The sequence below is a fragment of the Marmota marmota genome, unplaced genomic scaffold (genome assembly GCF_001458135.2).
Source record: "Marmota marmota marmota unplaced genomic scaffold, marMar, whole genome shotgun sequence".
In the NCBI taxonomy this organism is placed as follows: Eukaryota; Metazoa; Chordata; class Mammalia; order Rodentia; family Sciuridae; genus Marmota; species Marmota marmota.
This window is the reverse complement of record NW_026000016.1, coordinates 15,238,349-15,257,833: the sequence shown is the minus strand read 5'-3', so window position 1 is coordinate 15,257,833 and position 19,485 is coordinate 15,238,349. Positions and strand designations below refer to the sequence as shown.

The 19,485-nt window shown below is 34.9% G+C and overlaps 1 protein-coding gene across 1 annotated transcript in view; it reads right to left on the bottom strand.

The window, feature by feature from the left end:
* The window catches only part of Fmn2 (formin 2), a 352,705-nt gene that overhangs the window by 175,746 nt on the left and 157,474 nt on the right, over window positions 1-19,485 (bottom strand). Inside the window, 1 exon segment of the mRNA XM_015483532.2 lies at window positions 2,042-2,103. Coding sequence (XP_015339018.1) covers window positions 2,042-2,103 — 62 coding nt within the window.

Sequence of the window (19,485 nt, the reverse complement as noted above, 5' to 3'; positions counted from 1 at the left end):
ATATATATATATATAATATATATAATATATATGCAGGATAGATAGATACACACAACATCCAACATCTTAGCTCATTATGATCTGCATTAGAAATTACTTTCTTATAGTATTTCCTCACTTTTTCCATATGGCCCACAAAATAGAAACTCTGTACCTCCAAATGGTTGTTTTTAAATACTCATTTCACTGGAACACTAATATACTGAATACATGATTGTTTTCTTTTTTTTTTTTCTTTCAGTTTTTACAGCCGATAACTATATGATAGTTATCTCAGTCCTTTTCCATGACTGGGTCTCACTGAACACATGTGCTCACAGTGCTTTCTGGGTCACTACTCTGTGCTTGATTGATGATGGTATGCTGCACCATGAGAAATATTCTCTTCCAAAGATTTCAATTTCACAAGGAAGACCCTACATACATATGTTTTAAAGAGAACAAATTCAGGAGTGGACAAGGAGGTTGAATACACAGTCCTCAATGTAATGGTCAGAGAAAACCACCCATATCCTGTCCATCATGTGTAACTCCCAGAGCCAGGAATTCTTTTGACTTGAGACAGAAAAGTCGAGAATGCAAAAGAGCATAAAGCCTTAAATATCATTAAGATTATAGGCAACAGCAGGAAAAAAAATTGAAAAATGAATTATAGACAATTCAAGACAAAATAGGATCACACTGAGACATTTTCCTAAATATAATAAAAAAAACTGAAATGGACATTGCTTTCTTATTCCATAGAGCAATATAGTTAATGCCATATCTTTGCTAAAACCATTTGATAATGTATGATTGCAGAGACTGTACTTCTAAAAAAGTCACTGATTATCATGCTGTGGGTTATTTACTTCTAATACCTTATTTCCTTTGCCACTTTTTAAGGAAAAGAGCTATACACAAGAAAAGCTAAAATGTGCTGCCACTTGGTGAAGTAAATTGTGGGTACATACTAGCTGTGTGACCTTGTGAAGTCATTTAACCTGTGTCTTTTTCCTAATGTGTAAAATAGGGATAATTAGAGCACCTGCCTATAGATCATTAGGAAGATGCAAATCGAAGCCACAATGAGATAATGCTTAGGATGATGAAAATGTGAAAATAAAGGCAACTCTTGCACACTATTGGTGGGAATATAAACTGGTACAGTCATTAGGAAAACAACATGGAGGTTCTTGAACAAACAAAAACAGAACTTATAGTTTGTCCAGCAATTTCACTTCTTCGTATATTTCTAAAGGAAATGAACTCGTATGTAGAATAAATAGCTACACCCCTGTATTCACTGCAGCATTATTCACATTAGCCAAAATATGAGAACAAGCTAAGTGACATTGATAAATGGATAAGGAAATTATTGTACATATATGTAACGTAATATTATTAAGCCATTAAAGAAATCTTGCCATTTGCAAAAACACAGAAGAACCTGGAGAATATTACGCTAAGTGAAATAAGCCAGACATGAAAGACAATCTATAAAACTGGAACTCATAGAAGCAGCAGTATAACAATAGTTGCACAGGGGTGGAGAAGTCAGCAAAGAAGGGTAATATTTTTTGGCTAAAAGGTATAAACTTTCAGTTATAAAGGGACTAAGTTCTGGGGACCTATTGTACAGTAAAAGATGTGCTAATATGATTCTGGTAACCATTATATAATGCATATGTATATATTAAATCACCATACTCTACATGAACTTTGTCAATTAAATATTTTTAAATTTTAACACTGTGTGTGTAAAGGGCACAGAATTATTGTTAACCTAAATTAGCTCCTGAATAAGCATTGACTATTATTTCAGAAGAGGAAATGAGTGATCTCATAAGTAACATGTTTTGAATCACAATCTTTAAAACCATAAAATCACACATTTTCAAAATATGCTCCTAGAAAATACTGTAACAAACTGCCACTTACATAAAATCACTGCTCCCCGATCAAATTTCCTTAAAGGACACTAACACAACCAGCCCACATGTGCAGACATGTATTATATATGCTTCATATACTCACACATAAAATTCCTTCTATTACTCACATTCTCATAGAGAGCTTGAAGAGTCTCCAGGTCAACCACTGAGTTGTCCAAGTTCACAACAGCTGTGGGGGAAAAAAAAAGACAAAGGAAAAGAATATAAATTGCCATAAGCCTGCTGTGAAAAGATGTTTGGCCAGCTCAGGCAATAAAGTTCATTGAAGCAGTCAGGGGGCTTATTTCAATGCTTCCACTTATCCCACTCCAGAGACCATGTTTCAAGAATTTCAATGGTCCAGATGTCAAATGTTAAGGCTTTCACTTGTTCCTCAAATACTAAAATGAATATGGCCCAGTCAAAGGTCAGAGAGAAGCTGTCTTTCATTGTCCATCTGAATAAATTTGAAAAATCTCTGCTTAGTACCAGAAATGGATAAATCATTCCTAAAACTGCTATGTCTTAGTTTTGTACCAATAAATATTTATACTTGCTAATTTACCTAAAACCTTGCACAATGGGTAAATCTAATCACTAAACTGACAGACATGGTATAGAAAAGATAGATGTATTTCCTGCTATAATTCCTTGAATTGTTATAATCAAAGGACAATGAGGGCTGAGGTTGTGGCTCAGTGGTAGAGTGCTTGCCTAGCATATGTGAAGCGCTGAGTCTGATTCTCAGCACCACATATAAATAAATACAATAAAGATCCATTGACAACTAAAAAATATTTTTTTAAAAAAAGGACAATGATATTGGTATTGAAATTAGTGCAGATTCATCATTAAAAAATCTTTTCTTAAAATACAGCAACTCATGATTCCATCAAAACCGAAGAAAGATCAGTGAAGGAGGGGAATTGTGGGGGAGGGAGGAGGGACAGAATAAGGGAACATCAGTGGAATGAATCTGACCTAACATATGTGAATATACCACCATGAATAATAATAATTAAAAAACCTATAAGTAAACAGCAAATAGATCAGTAGAGTACAAAGAAGGAAATGGGGAGGGAGAAGGAAGAGGAAAGAGGAAATGCTGGGGCCTCAAGTAGAGAAAATTTTATTCCATTCTTTTATAATAATGCCAAAATGAATCCTAATGTTATGTTTAACTAAAAAGGACTAATAAAAATAAATAAAAATTTTAAAAAGCATCAAAAAATAAATAAAAACTACCCATGATTATAAGGGAAGAAGCAGAATAGACAATCAGGAAACCTAGAATATATTCTTTAAATGCATTTCTTGGCCTGGAAGTATTGTGGTATATTTTTGGGGTACATGTGGCCTATTACTTGGTTTAAGCATAGATTAACCAAAATCATTCTGCATTTCCCACATACACATTAGCTAGAAAGACGTTACATTTGCCCAGACGGATTTCTGCCAAGTAGCCAGGGAACCTCTTGAAGGATTAAAGATTTCCAAGAGAAAAATTATAATGTGGATGATCATAAATTGGATATATTTATTTTGATAACTGAGGCATTTTACCATGTTTCTTCTCTCAAAGCTTAAAGTACACACGAGACATTTCCCAGTTGACTCTGGCAAAATTCCAAGAAAGAATTAAGAAATAAAAGTGGGAAATGGAAGAACAGAATGGATGAGAAATCTAACCAAGGTAATTTAGCATTTCTGGGAACAGAGCCCAGATTCACCAACAATTATACCAAATAGAATGTGATACTTCCCCCCTAATAATAAGCCACTATCTCAATATAAAAAATAGGCCTCCAATATAAATATAAGAATTTACAATTCTCACACGAATCTTCTTATTCCTTAGACCTTGTCAGGCATAGCACAAACTGTTTAATGTTTCAATGTAGCAAATATCTAGTCCAACTAAATGTGACTATACTTGAAAAATTAAAGAGATTAACTAGTAATTTCTGTTGGGGAAATATGTAACAAAATGTAAAACAAAACAAAATAAAGCTAATAAAGACAGCAAACTCATGTATGGAATTATCTTCTTTAGATTTATGCAGGGTCTGGAGCTAAAAAAAAAAAAAAATACTAAGTGAAACAAAATTTCTGGCTTGAGAATTCACTAGCTAGGTAATAGTCCAGTAATTTTCTGTATTCCTTTAGTGACATAGTGAGAGATTGGTTGGAAAATTATGAAGGAAATGTCAATGGTCAATTTAGTTTAAGATTTCATCCTTAGAACATGGAAAAACTACACAACAAAATCATTCATATTTAAACAAAACTCATAAAAGATGTTTTTCATTGGACTATCCATCATTTTTAAAAACATACTATTATCACTACAAGCTTTCTGTACATGAAACTTGTAAAAATGCTGAGATTTCATATCTTTTTCTCTCATGAAATGTTATGTACCTACAAAAAAAAATTTAAATATCATATGTTCCTAAAAGACTTTTCAAAAAATCCTAACCCATGAAACCTCATTTTTTATTTATGCACAGAAAATCTCACTGGAGATTTTCCACACAATTACTGTTTCTCCACACAATTTTCTCTTAGTTTGCTTCATATTTGAGAGATGTTAACTCAATTCCAATGGGCATCAGCAGTGTTGAGGATACAATATAGTCATCCTTATGTAGCTGAAAAGAAAGGAAAATTAGCTTCCCAGAGATGAATGGACACAGAGATGGGAGTTCTAGGAAGGAAACAGATAAAAATATGTAATTTGAGAAAGATTAAGGTTATTGAAGTGCCAGACTTCCCCAATTTAAAAAGCATCTGTGAACATTTCAGAATATAGGACATAGATTAAAATTAATGTTACTAGATTTTTAATAATGTCTTCCATTGCTCCCTCCCTTAAATCTGTGATTAGGTAGGCGGTGCATTTTCAATTGATTCAGGTTTAAAATGAAGGAAATTAGATAATGCATTCACCAAAGTATTCAGCAAATGTCAAGTGTTTCCTATACATCAAGGATTATACTAGTTTACTAGAAATGTTAACAGTTAATTGCAAAATAATAAGTTGAGATTAGAGCTATGGGGTGGGAATGTGCTTAATTTTCAAGTCCTGAAAGTCTGCAGACAGCTGAGAAAACTCCAATCAGATTTCTAGTTACAATCACACTAATGGAAAAAATACATATATATATGTATTTAAATGCATATATATACAAGATATACATATATACACATATATATGGTTGGAGGTGCAGGTTTTGCTCTCCTCTCACATGTGAGGCCCTGGGTTAAATCCCCAGCAAACCTACCACCACCACACACAAAATAAACAAATACACACACACACACACACACACACAAATATAAAAGGTGGTAAAAGATTCAAATAATTCTCATTTCCAGGTCCAAAATTTCAGCCTTGTTTAGGGAGTTAAACATCTGAGTATTGCAATTATATCAAGATAATAATGGCTCAAAAAGGAACACTATTTCTATGAGGTATAGTTCACTGATGTAAAAAGAATGTAGAACATGGAATTGAACTAAACTATGTTTAAATTTAAATTTTATTTGCTGCTACATTACTTCAAGTAAGTTATTTAATAATTTGTAGATCGTGTATTAGGGGGTAAATACCAGAAAACATTAGCAAAGTTTTGATCTTGGGTATTCATGGCAACCAAAGGCAATAACAACAATAAAAAGTCTGGCGTGTAGTTGGCTAATTCCTTTTTTCATGTGAAATGTTTTTCACCCAACTTCAACTGTTAGGAGATCCTTTGGACTCTAATTAAGCCTTATTACCAAATTCAAAGTTGAACAATTTTCTGTGTATTTCTAGTTGTGTTTCAATTCCCTCATGTATCAAAGAGAAAAAAAATACAGCTGTTTCTATTGAGGGATGCACTTTTACCTGAATGATGAAATATTAGAACCAAATGTACAACCTGACATATCACTGTTGGGTGTTGTTCACTACACACTACCTCGTAATTATCAAGCCTTTAAACTATTAAGTGAAGACTAGACTTTAGACCATAAATAAGTCTGGAATTCAGGACTTTCAGTGATATTTAATTCAGATTATTTTATCCTCTAATATTCAACTAAGTGCTATGGTGATTATAGTTCAGATTAGAAGCCACATCTATTTCCTTCTCAGTACTTAAAAACATTTCAGGAACACCCATCATTGTCTGGGTGCCATGTCACTGCCACTTCTTCTCAACCTACAAACAAGTCCATAATTTGCTTTTAATTATTTTTCAAATATATATGCATATATGTATAAATATATATTTATATATATTCAGATTTAACCAGGAGGCAGGAAGCATCTGTTCTGTTTTTATGTAGAAGGGTACAAGAAAACAGGAGGCATTAAAAGGAAACACTGGCCCTTTGTGCACATTAAGAGTATTCATTTCTCAAATGTGCTAACTTTCCAGGATTAAAATTAGTAGAGGTGTTAACCTCTTCTTTAAGCAACTTATAAATGACCATGTGTTAATAATCACTCCAGACTAAGATGGATAGAAATTTTATTTTTAGCCTAAAATTTTATAAAATACTGATGACGTGCTAAATGTTGAGAAATAGAACACTACTCTTTCAAGATCTCATACAACAGGCTGTGCATCTTTTTTTTTTTTTGAGAGAGAGAATTTTAATATTTATTTTTTAGTTTTTGGCGGACACAACATCTTTGTTTGTATGTGGTGCTGAGGATCGAACCCACGCCGCACGCATGCCAGGCGAGCATGCTACCACTTGAACAACATCCCCAGCCCCCAGGCCGTGCATCTTTAATCAAGACACTAAGCTTCTCTGAGACTTTCTTAGGTGAGATATAACTTTTGTTTATAGCATATGTTTATCATGTGGAGAAAATAGATAATGTAAAGTCAAGATCATTGTATTGTCTTGAGCAACTAATAAAACAATTTTTTTAAAAGAAAATAGATAATGTTATTGAGAGAAGGATAATTCAAAAAGCCTTAGAATCATTTGTATAATTAAGTTTAAAATGTGTATTATTTTTTAATACATTGGTTAGAAACTAGAGTCAGAACCGAAAATATGCTAGCTTAAAATTAGGTTCAGGATTAAATATTTGCTTTTAAAAATCAAAAGTGAAGTGCAAAAATAGCTCTTCCTTTAATGAACTCCACAGGCATGAGTTCAGTAAGACCCAAAGCCATTGTTATTAAACAATAGTGATACAAAATGAAGAGTGAAAAAGCTCATTTTGTAACTTGAATAGTTAACCTAAAATATAAAATATGCTTCAAAATAAAATGTCCAAATAGAAAGAAAATCCCTTTTAATGTTAAGATATTATAGGATATAAAATGAATTAAGGAAAGAGAAATTAAAAAGCAACCAAGGACTACAGACCAAGGTAGGAAACAATCTTTCACTAGACACATGACATTATTCGAAAGCAGATGACAATCCACTGTTCATTCTCTGCCATTTGGTCTTGCAATTACCATGTCCTGCCTTCTTCAGCATCAGAAACATGGGACAGGTGTCTCATTCAAACCTACTAAGATGATATATCACCAACAGATCAGAAAGCAAAGCAACATATCTGCCTGAATGTCTGCATGACATTCCTGTCTCTGTGCTTACAAATAACTGCACAGAAAGAAAAGGAACATATTTTAAGAACTTGCCTTAAAAGAAATTTTTCAAACAAAACACAAATTATTAGCCAACTTTGCAAAACTTTTGCATATTTCAGTAGCCAGTTGAAGTAGTTCGCTTTAATTTTCAACATGATGTGATATACATTCTTGTTGAATGCAACATCTTAAACCATTGAACCTGCTAGTGCCTGACTTTCTCCAAGTTTTATGGGTTCTTTTTGTTTGTTTATCTGTTTTTACTCAGGGATCTACTGGATGGGATAGGACTGGAACAGTTTCCAAGCTGCATAGATGGTCCCTTCCTTCCACTAGCCCTGAATGCTATCCCAGTCACTGTAGTCTCCTCCCTTAATCCTTCCTATGTGATTTGTTAAAGTGGACAAAAAGACTCTGCTGCCAACTAGAAAATCTCACGGTATTTATTATCAGATTTATTATTTATTCATTTTTGAAAAATAAGCTACACTAAAGCTTAAGAATACATTTATCATCTCAAAGTTCTTTGTAGGTCAGGATACTGATACAGCTTAGCTGAGGGTCTCTGCCTTAAGGTTTCCCATAAAAAAAAAAAAAAAAAAAAAAAAAAAAACTGCAATCACATATGTGTTGGCCAGAGCCATATTCTCATCTGAAGACTCTGTAGGAGGACCTCTAAGCTCACTCACTGAGGGTTGAGTTCTGCAGGCTGAGAGCCTCAGCATCTTATCCCTCCCTAGTGGTTGGAAAACCATGTGGCCCAGATGGTTTCTCCACAGGACTGCTCAAGACAAGGCAGTTGGTTTTAGAGTGAGAGAGAAAGGGAACACAAGACAGACTCTCCTCTTTATGTAAGCTAATCTTGGTGGTTATAACATGTCACCTCTGTTATATTACATTATATTATATTCATTTTAAGTCACAAAGTCCAGTTAACACACAGGGAAGGAATTACCCACAGGCACAAATAACAAGAGGTGGGGATATTTGGGGACCAAGAGGTTAACCGCCACACCATGTTGTTGATCTGTGGCTCTTTGTCCCTTAGACTTCAAGTTCCAACTTGTGATTCTCTCTTTCTCTCTAACCTGTAATTATTTTATTTAATATGAATGTTTTTACTTTCCTTCTAGGCTCTATTTCGACAGAGGACACAAGAAAGCATCAGGACTCAGTGGATAGAAATCTACTAGTCGGGAAAGTGGGCTTCTCATATAGGCCTAGCCAATCAAAACAGCCAAAATTACTAATTGCCATAGAGATGAAATGAGAGACAACAGATGTATAGATGCACATAAGATAATGTGGACAGACCCTTCCATTACAATTCCATGATTGTATGTAGAAGAACCTGGTATAGAAGAGCCTTGGAAAAAGATTTTCTTTGGTTATGGAAAGCTTGAAATAGAGTGAGGTAAGTAACTCCTGAAAATTAACTTTAACCTTAATATTACTGGACAAACTGAGCATTCCTGGACACCAATCAGATTATCCCTTCATAAACAAATAACTTCACTCTGGCAGTCATCAGAGTTCAAAAACACAGAGCACAAAGATAATAATGCCATGTCTCACTGTCATCTGATGGACAGAACTAGAAGGCACTGAGATACTGGGGCCTGAAGTCAATTGGCTCCAGGACTTATTTTCTGCATAACTACAACTTCTGAATTTTCTCCTCTACTAAACAGACTTAATAAGATCATGTACTCTACAGGGTTCTGGCAGGAGATTGAGTAATACAAATAAAGCCAGACATGGTGACACATGTCTGTACTTCCAGAATTCAAGAAGCTGAGGTGGAAGGATCATTTGAGCCTGGGAGTATGAAGCACATCTCAAAGAAAACGAAAACAAAACCAACAAATTAAAAAAAAAAAAAAAATGTCCAGAAACAGTGCCACACACAAAGCAAATGCTCAGGAGATGTTTACTATTATGTTATTATTATGGTCCCTCTCATATTTCTATACAGAAAATGTTCTAATATTGTCCTAACATGAATCTTTATTAAGAGGTTTTAGACAAACCAGGTTGGAAATAATCTCTGCAAAAAGAACGACAATTTTTCTTGTACTGACAGTAACATGGGAGATTAAACAAGAACCCATAGCAAAACCATCAATACTGATTTTGGCTATGGCATGTGGGAAGAGAAGTGGCATTAGCAGAAGCTAAACACACAGATAGTAATGTGTCATGTCATACATATGGACAGGACTAGAAGGCAGTGAGACCTAGTGGGGTCTGAAGTCAACTGTCTCCAAGACTTATTCTCTGCATAACCTAGAGCCTACATTTATAGTCCATGCCCTCTTCTCACTGAAAAATAAAGAATATGATGATAAAGAATATGATGGCCTAGATAAACCACCTTTCCCCCATTTGGAATCTGGAAGTCAAAAGGAAAGTTAACATGAAGTTAACTTGCAAATTGCTGAGATTTGCAAATTGCAAAGTTAACTTGCAAATTGCTGAGAAGCAAAGATTTTTGTTTGAACAGAAACCCATCTTAATTAGTAGGGATCAGAAACATCCTCTCATTTGACATGGTCCAGGTTTATTATCTTACCCTAGCCACTGGGAGCCAAAGTTGTCTGAGAGACCTCCTCAAGGAACTCTAAACAGCTTTAGACCTTTTAGACTTTAAAATCAGGGAAAAGGAGGACATATGTGAAGTTAAATTCTATTTCACTGTATGTTTCAGTGCATTAGAAACTTTCACCTTTATGATAGTGGGGGCATGTAGCGGCTATTTGATTAATCTGAAAATTATTATTTTTTTCATAAATGCCCTATTAAAAAACACTTTGGGGAGCTGGAGATTATATGCTCCCCATCTATAAGAGCTTACAATATAGTGATGTGGATACATCAACAAATGATTACAGTATAATATAAGTTGAAGGCAGAGCTTATGCAAGCAGGATGTGAAAAAATGAAGTTCTGAAGTAGAAAAGATCCTGAAAATGACAGTTTGGAAGGGAAGGAATAATAGTTTAAATCTTAATAGCATCATCTAACATCCAGAGGGCTTCATTTGATTTGAACTGAGATATATACATATTGGTAGGAAACATCTCTGGTTAAAATAACAGAGTTAGTACATGCATCTAATTTTATTCTCTCCTACAGAGAGAAAAAAAAGCCATAAAACTATGACTTTTAAAAAAGATAAATTTATAAGAACTGGAAGAAAGAAAGAGGGAAAACAAAAGCCAAAAAAAAAAAAAAAATGAAACCTAACTCTACCTGATTTAGTAAACCTTAAGATGGTACATCTCAGAGCTGAGGTTGTGGCTCAGTGGTAGAGTGCTCATCTAGCACAGGTAAGGCACTGGGTTTTATACTCAGCACCACATAAAAATAAAATAAATAAAAATAAAGGCATTCTGTCCACCTACAACTAAAAAAAAAAAAAAATGATCTATCCATACTTGCCACTGGAAAAGCTGAGAACCAACACAAAAGGCAAAGCACTGGTGGTAGCTACCTACCCAGCTAAGGGAAGGAGAACTAAAGGTAAGGAGCACTGGATGAAAACTACCAGTCAGTTACATCTCCATTCTGAAAACACCTCCCACCTATCAGGTTGATTTTCTTGAGAAATTAAAACAAAGTCTTGGGACAAAGCCATGGTTGTAGAACAGGGAGTCAAGGTTGTATAACAGGGTACCATTTGAAAACACGGAGACCATATGTTGTCCTGCATGTTGAATACAGAAGTCCCCACTTTCACCAGCCCCTTGACCCCTGAGGGGTCAAGAATACAGTATGACTTACATTTAATTCCCAGGCCAGAAACTGGATGTCTCCAGGGAATTTCACTAGCCCAAGAAGAAAGACCACAAGATAAAGACACTGGTGGTTACCCAAGACACAATGCACCCAGATAATGCCAAAAAGCTCTACACAAGCACTCATGGCTTCTCATCAATTTACAAACTATTAAGCAAGAACAGACAAATGAAGGTCAGATCTACATGATTCCTCTGCCAGGATGTTAAAAACCACCACCACCACCACCACCACCACACATACACACACACACACACACACACACACAAGCTGCAAAAGAGCATAAAATTCCTCCCCCTCCTACAAAGTATCTTTAGTCCTTGCTGTCTTTCTACATTTCTCCCTGTCAATTACTTTTTTCCTTCCTTTTGCTTGTTTATTTATTTTTGATTGGTGCTTTTTACTTATACACAAAGGTGGAATTCCCTGAGATATATTTATATATGCACATAGCATGATTTTGTTAAGCTCATTCCATATTTCCTCCCCTTTCCCTGTCCCTTATCCTTCCCTCATGATCTCTTTCTACTCCACTGATCTTCCCTATGCCATTATGATATTTGATTCCCTACCCTGACCCCCCCCCTTTTTTTTCACTTATTTTGATCTAGCTTCCTCATATTAGAGAAAACATTCAACCCCTGATTTTCTGAGTCTGGTAGATTTCACCTAGCATGATATTCTCAATTTCCATCCACTTACTAGCAAATCCCATAATTTCATTCTTCTTGATGGCTCAGTAAAACTCCATTGTGTATATATATATCACATTCTTAAAATCTATTCATCTGCTGATGGGCACCTGACTACAACCACAATGATGTTTACAAGCAGCCTAATACACAAGAGCCAATTACTTCTTAATTCTATCCCAAACCAAGTTTTCCTCCTGATTACTGAGTCAGCAATGATTAAGATATTGTAAAATCTAAATGCACATTTCTCTGAAGGATTGGACAAAATTAGAAATTCCTTCTTCTTGATATTATGGCTTAATTTGTCCTCCCAGATACTGCTATCTTCCTCCTGCTAATAATGTTCTCTGCTCCTCAGTCTCCTTTGCTGGCTCCTTCTCTCTCCAACTTCTTATAGTGTCCTAAGGCTCCTTCCTGGCGCTTCTTCTCAACTCACAACATAACCCAGTGTGTTGATGGTCTCACCTAGTTAAATGTTAGGTATGAAATTATCCCACACTTTGTTAAATATCTTTTCCTTAACTGTTGATTGCAAAACCAACGGTTTTCTTAAAATTCCCACTGGATGTCTAACAGTTACACCTACTCTGCCCACCTCTTCCTGGCTCCCACGATGGAGTCTCCAACTGTTAAGATGAGGCATCCTTAACTCCTTTCATTCTCTTATATTCCACATCCAACACGTAATGAATCTCATTGACTCTATGTTCCAAACATCTCTAGAATATGACTTCACTTCAATATGCCACCACTATGCCCCTGTTCCCAGACTTTCCTATTGCCAGGATTATTGCAACAATCCCCTTATTGGACTAAAGTGTTCTTTAAACATAAAAACATAGTGCTAGAAATAGAAAAACTCATTAGAAGTTTTGAAAAAAAAAAAGAGAATTTTCCAAAAGTAGATCAAGAAGGAAAACATGAAGAAAATTAGAACGATTCAGGAAGATCAACAATCAAATAATAGGAGCCTTAGAACACAAAACAAAACATAAAAATTGACTAACTCTTAAGAATAGATTGCAGTGAGTTGAGAAAGAAAAACTACAGTCATATACTCCCTCTGGCCTATTTCTGCCAAATATACAGCACTTGATTCACACTCTAGCCCAGCCAGATGCCCTGTCTTTGATCATCTCTCTGCATCCCTTCACTCTCAAAAATAAAAATTAATCTTAAAAACTTTCAGGGTCTCTGAAGTTAGAAGACAGACCACAGTAGAAACTTTTTTTTTCTGCCTATCTTCTAATCTTTATCTAGTAATAGAAATACTTCTCTCTTTTAAACTAGCTAAGTTTGTGCTTATCTCTGGATTTTACAAAACCAAACAATATAATATTGAGGAAAACTCACATAGGTAGACAAAGAAGTGCAAGAGAAATGATAAAAACTGAATATAACTAAATTCTGATGGAATTAACCAGATATAAGAGATGAATTCCAATATCTTTGAGTTTATTAGAAAGTATAATGATGATCACAGGGTCTAGATGAGGAGAAAAGTAATTCATTTATGTTTGTTTATAACTCAATTCTCCACCTCTCTTTCTGGATTTAGGAGATTGACTAAGATTATTGTAGGGAATGATATGAGCATCTAGTTAAAGTATACTGATAAAGATATTTTAATTAGGAATCAATTCTTGATAATTAACCCACTTGGCAAAATATAAAAATTTTTAAATGTATTTGAATCAGTTAAAAATTATTTTCATCTGTAAGTTAAAGAATGAGAAAGTGATTTAAGTGAAGTTGAGATAAGTCAACTTTAAGTCAGGGGCTAAAAAAGTTTTTCTTTCCCTCATGTGGAAAACATGAGGGAAAATGCTATAGCTCTATCCGTCACTTTCAAATTCTAGGTAAAATAAAGGAAGAAAAGACAAAGTGACAAAAAATAATGGGCACTAATTATTAGAATACTCTCCAGATTTCTACTTATGTGTCATAAGCCAGGATAGTTTCTCATAGTCACCTGGAATGAAAGGAACACCAAAATGTAAAATTGTTAATGTGGGCAATCTGCTATCTCTAACAAAATAGCAATTTCATGTTCCAGCCCAAGTAATCTTGAAAACACTCCCTAACTACAATCACTCATGACACATGTACCTCTCAATTCTACCGTTTAAAATAAATAAGTCATCTCATATACTTAACATATTCTTTTTTCTTTGTATAGATGTGTTCTGTCACTCCAAAGAGATTTCAAAGAACCCGACAGCAGTGATCTTGCCTTAGAGATGATTAGATCATCCTAGAGTGCCTTGCATACTTTAGACAATAAAGGTAAAACATGAAAATTAAGTCATTACTGAGCCTTCAGGCAAAAGCCAAAATAACCTTAAGGAAGAAACAAACAGTAGGAACCAAATTTTGTCTTCTTGGTCCCATAAATCCACAAAGGCAGGAACATCTGAGAAAGCAAAAGCCAAACACTGGCATGCGCAAAAATACCTGCTGTGGCTGGGTGTGGTGATCATACCTATAATCCCAAGGGCTAGGAAGGCTAGACAGGAGGATGGTAAGTTCAAAGCCAACCTCAGCAAAGCAAGGTGCTAAGCAACTCAGTGAGATTCTGCCTCTAAATAAAATACAAAATAGAGCTGGGGTTGTGGCTCAGTGGTCCAGTGCCCCTGAGTTCAATCCCTGGTAACCCCTCTCCCAATACCTACTGCAAACAGTGTTATTTGCATAAATATCTAACAACAGAAAGAGGAACTGTAAAGTAAAAAGAAAAAGATAGGTGTTATTAGAGGAAGAAGCCTCATTTGCCTCAGGGAAGAAAATAACAGTGAACACATGCAACAACTTTCAAAAGCTAGCATTTCTTAGAGGAAGACACTTGCTACCATATTCATCTGAACATTTTACACTGGATAATATGATGAACATAAACACTATATTTGCATTCTTTATGCATCTTACCACCAAGCATGCTTGAGCATTTGGAAGCATGGGGTCTTTAAGCACACACACAGACATGCCCACACTGGGAATTTTGCCAAAGACCATCTAAATTAAATGGCAAACATACCACACATTCCTCTATCTTATGAGATATATATATATATATATATATATACACACACACACACACACACACACACACACATATATATATGTATATATATATATACACACACACACACACACACAGAATATATATTTCTTTTTTTTTTCTCCAGTATTTGGGATTGAATATAGGACCTCACATGCTAGGCAAGTGCTAGGTAAGTGCTCTAGCTAAATACCCAGACCTAACATTTATATTTCTAAGACTTCTAAATTCTATTAGTGCCCTTCCACTTTAAATCCCCAATCTATACACTAACATGTTTATTGATAACTTTCAATTTATCAAAATAACTCAAAAGTTACGGTTTTCTCCAAAATTACTTAAGACTTAAACTTGAGCTTTGGAATTCAGACAAATCTGAATTGAAAACATGAATCTCTGGCTAACTCACTGTTGATCACCTGAAGAGACTTGGAAAGCCCTCTGAGTCTTAGTTTGTTCATAGGGGAAAAGGGTATATTGACGATAATATTACTGTCTCCCTCAAATATTAATTATAAAGATTGAAAGTAATTCCTCTTGGTCTGGGGATGTGGCTCAAGCGGTAGCGCACTCGCCTGGCATGCGTGCGGCCCGGGTTCCATCCTCAGTACCACATACAAAAACAAAGATGTTGTGTCCGCCAATAACTAAAAAATAAATATTAAAAAAAAAATTCTCTCTCTCTGTCTCTCTCTCTTTCTTTAAAAAAAAAAAAAGTAATTCCTCTATCATGTGCAATATGGTGTTTGCCATAAAAGAAACTCAAAAATGAAAGGCCCTTAATTCTCTCATACATTTGGTCTTATAAAACATAATATACATTACATAATAAGAATGTACATTTTGTATTATTGTTTAAACCTTAAAAATTAAAGAAAGGCAAAACATTGAAATCATACATCTATATCAAAGTGGGCTAATTTTCAGCTGTGGTATAAGCTTAACCACAGCACATGAAGATTTGCTTAAAGAACAATGAGAAAATGGGTTATTTCAAGTCATCAGGCAATCTAGGAATTTCTCTACCATAAGAAATGCACAAATGTCAATAATACCTGATAGGTATCCCTTCAAAAGATGACAGTGATAAAATGACATGTGTCCGTTCCTTGTTAAATAGAAATAAAAATTTTGTTAATAAAACAATATGATGGTTTTTGTTTTGCTTTTGGATGCTTTGGATTAAACCAAGACCTTGCATATCCTAGGCAAGGGTTCTACCTCTGAGCTACATTTCCAGCCCTAAACAGTATGAAGTTAAAAGAGAACCATTTCACTATGGAAAAACATAAATTTACTTCAGAAACCTGCTTTTAAATATCAGTAACCGAGGCAATAATCACAAAATACTTATATTCATCTGCAAAGAAAACAATATCTTTTTGAAAACATCATGCATTCATTCATTGAACAAATAGCCACAAAGTGAATCACAACCAGATATCCTTCTCAATCCTGGGGATACAGTGGTAATCTGACATGCATAGTTCCTTCCCTTGTTTAGAGTTTACACTTCTTGGCAAACAATTAAAATATTGTATGTCCTTACAAGGAAGAAAACTGTATTCTTATAGTATTCTATAATTTAGAAAGCTATATACATTTATATTATCTTTTTCAGAAAGTTTAACATGGTGGGGTTTGTTGTAAGGTACAGACAATGAAAGGCCAGGATTCTGAAAGTTTTGAGCTTAGGCTACATAAAGGAAGATTTTCCTGTAGGAAAAAACTAGAATCTGATACACAGTCCAGCACTGGCGCATCTCAAGCATACTTGCTTATACAAGATTAATGACATAAGTTACTGATTAAGTCAGCAGGTTTCATATACCTATTGGCCTAGTTTATAAGAGCTGTACAAGTTAAATTGTTAGAGAACAAATGCATTTTGTTTGAGTCAGTATGTCGCCTTCTTGTCTAGGCAGGGGAGAAAGTGGATACTAAGACTGTAATGCTTTTGGAATAAAATCTTTAAATGCAAACATGATTGCCATTGTAGACTGTTTAATCTAGAGATATTGTATTTCATTTCTGGTTTTGGAGAGGTTTGTTGATTTGACCATACTGGGTACAACTCAGTGCTTATCTCAACTGTTTAGATAAGATTTACTTGACTTTGGCAGGTGACAAAATCTAGGGTGTGGAATAAAGGAGGTAGAAAAAAAGTCTGGCATACTCCCAGATAGTGTTTATTTTAAGCATAGTGTATAGATGAGCAAATAATTTCAAACAACGCACTGTACTTCATGTAAAACATTCACTGTCTGTTGAATGTTTTCTGTAAACCAGCACTGCAAAATGTCCTTTATTGGGCATAACGAACTTCACCTTCTTGCTTAGGTAAACATTTACACTCTTGTAAAAGAGAGCTTAGTAAGTTCCTCTGGAAATAGGACCCTAACTCTGAGATCCCTTTTGCCACTGTTTTCTAACACATGCTCTAAAAGAGAAACAGTATTAAATTTCATGTTGAATGTATGCATATATGTTGCTCCATAAGTACGGGATCTATCAGAATTCTAAAATTTCTCATGCCAAAATATCTTTCATACTGATAACAATCATATTTTTTTCAATCTAATTCTATATAATCATGTCTCACTTTGAAAGAAAACTCCAAAAGAATGATGTTAATCAGAGTTTTAAAGAAATTAAAAAAAAAACACTTTTTAATATAAATCACCTAAACGTTTGCTAAAAAAATAAGGTTCTTTATTCTACTTGAGCATTTATATATTTTCAGACATGTTGAAGTAAGAGAAAAAAAAAACCAGTTTGGTCATTGAAAGTTTTAAAAAAAATCATTAAAAACATAAAGAAACCTTAGTTGTGAATTTATGTGACTGAGAAGACTAGAACTTAGTACCAATATTAGACATGTTATGGTAATGCCTTTCAGAGCTAACCTTAACTAATTTGTGCTTCATGACTACTTTTCTAAAACACTTAAACTATGAAAAACATAACACCCATATAATATTACCATAATCCCCTTGAGAAAAATATCACATTTACTTGTTAGATAAACATGATTAATAGGTGCAAAAATATGGTATACTAGTTCATGTGTATGTTGTGTTGCATTTGGCTAATGAAGGTTTCCTTTTTTTCTCTTGGTGTATGTATTGGTGTATAAGAATTAATGTTTTGTTGTCCAGAGGAATGAAGAATCTCAGATATTAGGATTTCTTTTAATGAATAAAACATTGCTTCTGGGTAAAGAAAGTTTTGAAATATATCATGGATTTATCACTGTTCTAATTCCTCTGTGTTTCTGAGCTTTAATTAAAATTCCATAGGTGTCTGATAAAATGGAAAGATGACTGTTGGAGGAATTTTCCTTCTACCTACTGTCCTGTCCTCACACTTTCCAATCTTCAGGTTTCAGTAAACCCACTGCCTAGTCTCCTTGAGAAAGGAGACTATCAATTTTGCTTGTGTTCCAGTGGATGGAATGCTGAAGCCTGTTCAAGGCCAGCCTTCCACTTGGCCTTGCTGTTTTTTGAAATGTTTGCAGTGTTTAGAATAGTTCCAAAAATGCACTGTTTGCACTTTTAAGACAAATTATTCACTTCTAATTGTAATTACTCATTGGTCTCCTGAACCCTAATTCCTATTGCAATACACATATGTTCATGTTTACTGTAGAGTGTCCATTCTTTAAAGTTTTAAGTTACAACTTTGTAAACAGGTGCTTGTCCTCACTTTCACTGCTGCAGAGCAGTTTGAACCAGCAGTGGAGGGTCAGCTGTCCTTACCTTGGTGGTGATCTTTGGAGCCTGTACTCCCATCAACTGTTGTATGTAGTGCAATACCTGGCTGTCTTACACACCTTTTCTGACCGCCCTGGTCCTAAGTCACTAGGATCTTGCACCTGAATTACTATGATACCTCTCTTCTCTGGTCCTCCTGTCTCCTTCCCTCAACTCTTATTTTCTACATGGCAGCAGAGCAAAGATAAAAACATAAATTTGGCTCATTATTCCTCTGCCGAAACCTCTCCTAGTATTTCACCTTTCTTGGCATAAAAGTCAAAGTCTTTAAAAAGTTTAACAAGGCCCTACATGATCTACCCCATCATTATTATATATCCAAAACACATCTCCAACTTCTCTTTCCCATGAGTACTTTCTCCAGACACACTCAGAAACATGGTGGTCTTAAGATAGCATGATGGTGCATGCCTGTAATTCAAGCAACTGGGAGACTGAGACAGGATGATTGTTAAGACTCAGTAATTTAACGAGCCCCTATCACAAAATAAAAAATACAAAGGACTGGGGATGTGGCTCAGTGGTAGAGTACCCCTGGGTTCAAAAAGCATCAAGAAGAAAGAAGAAGGAAGAGAGAGGACTGAGTCTTTTATTGTACCAGGACCTCATTGCCTGAAGACATTTGTACCTGACTGTAGCTTTTCT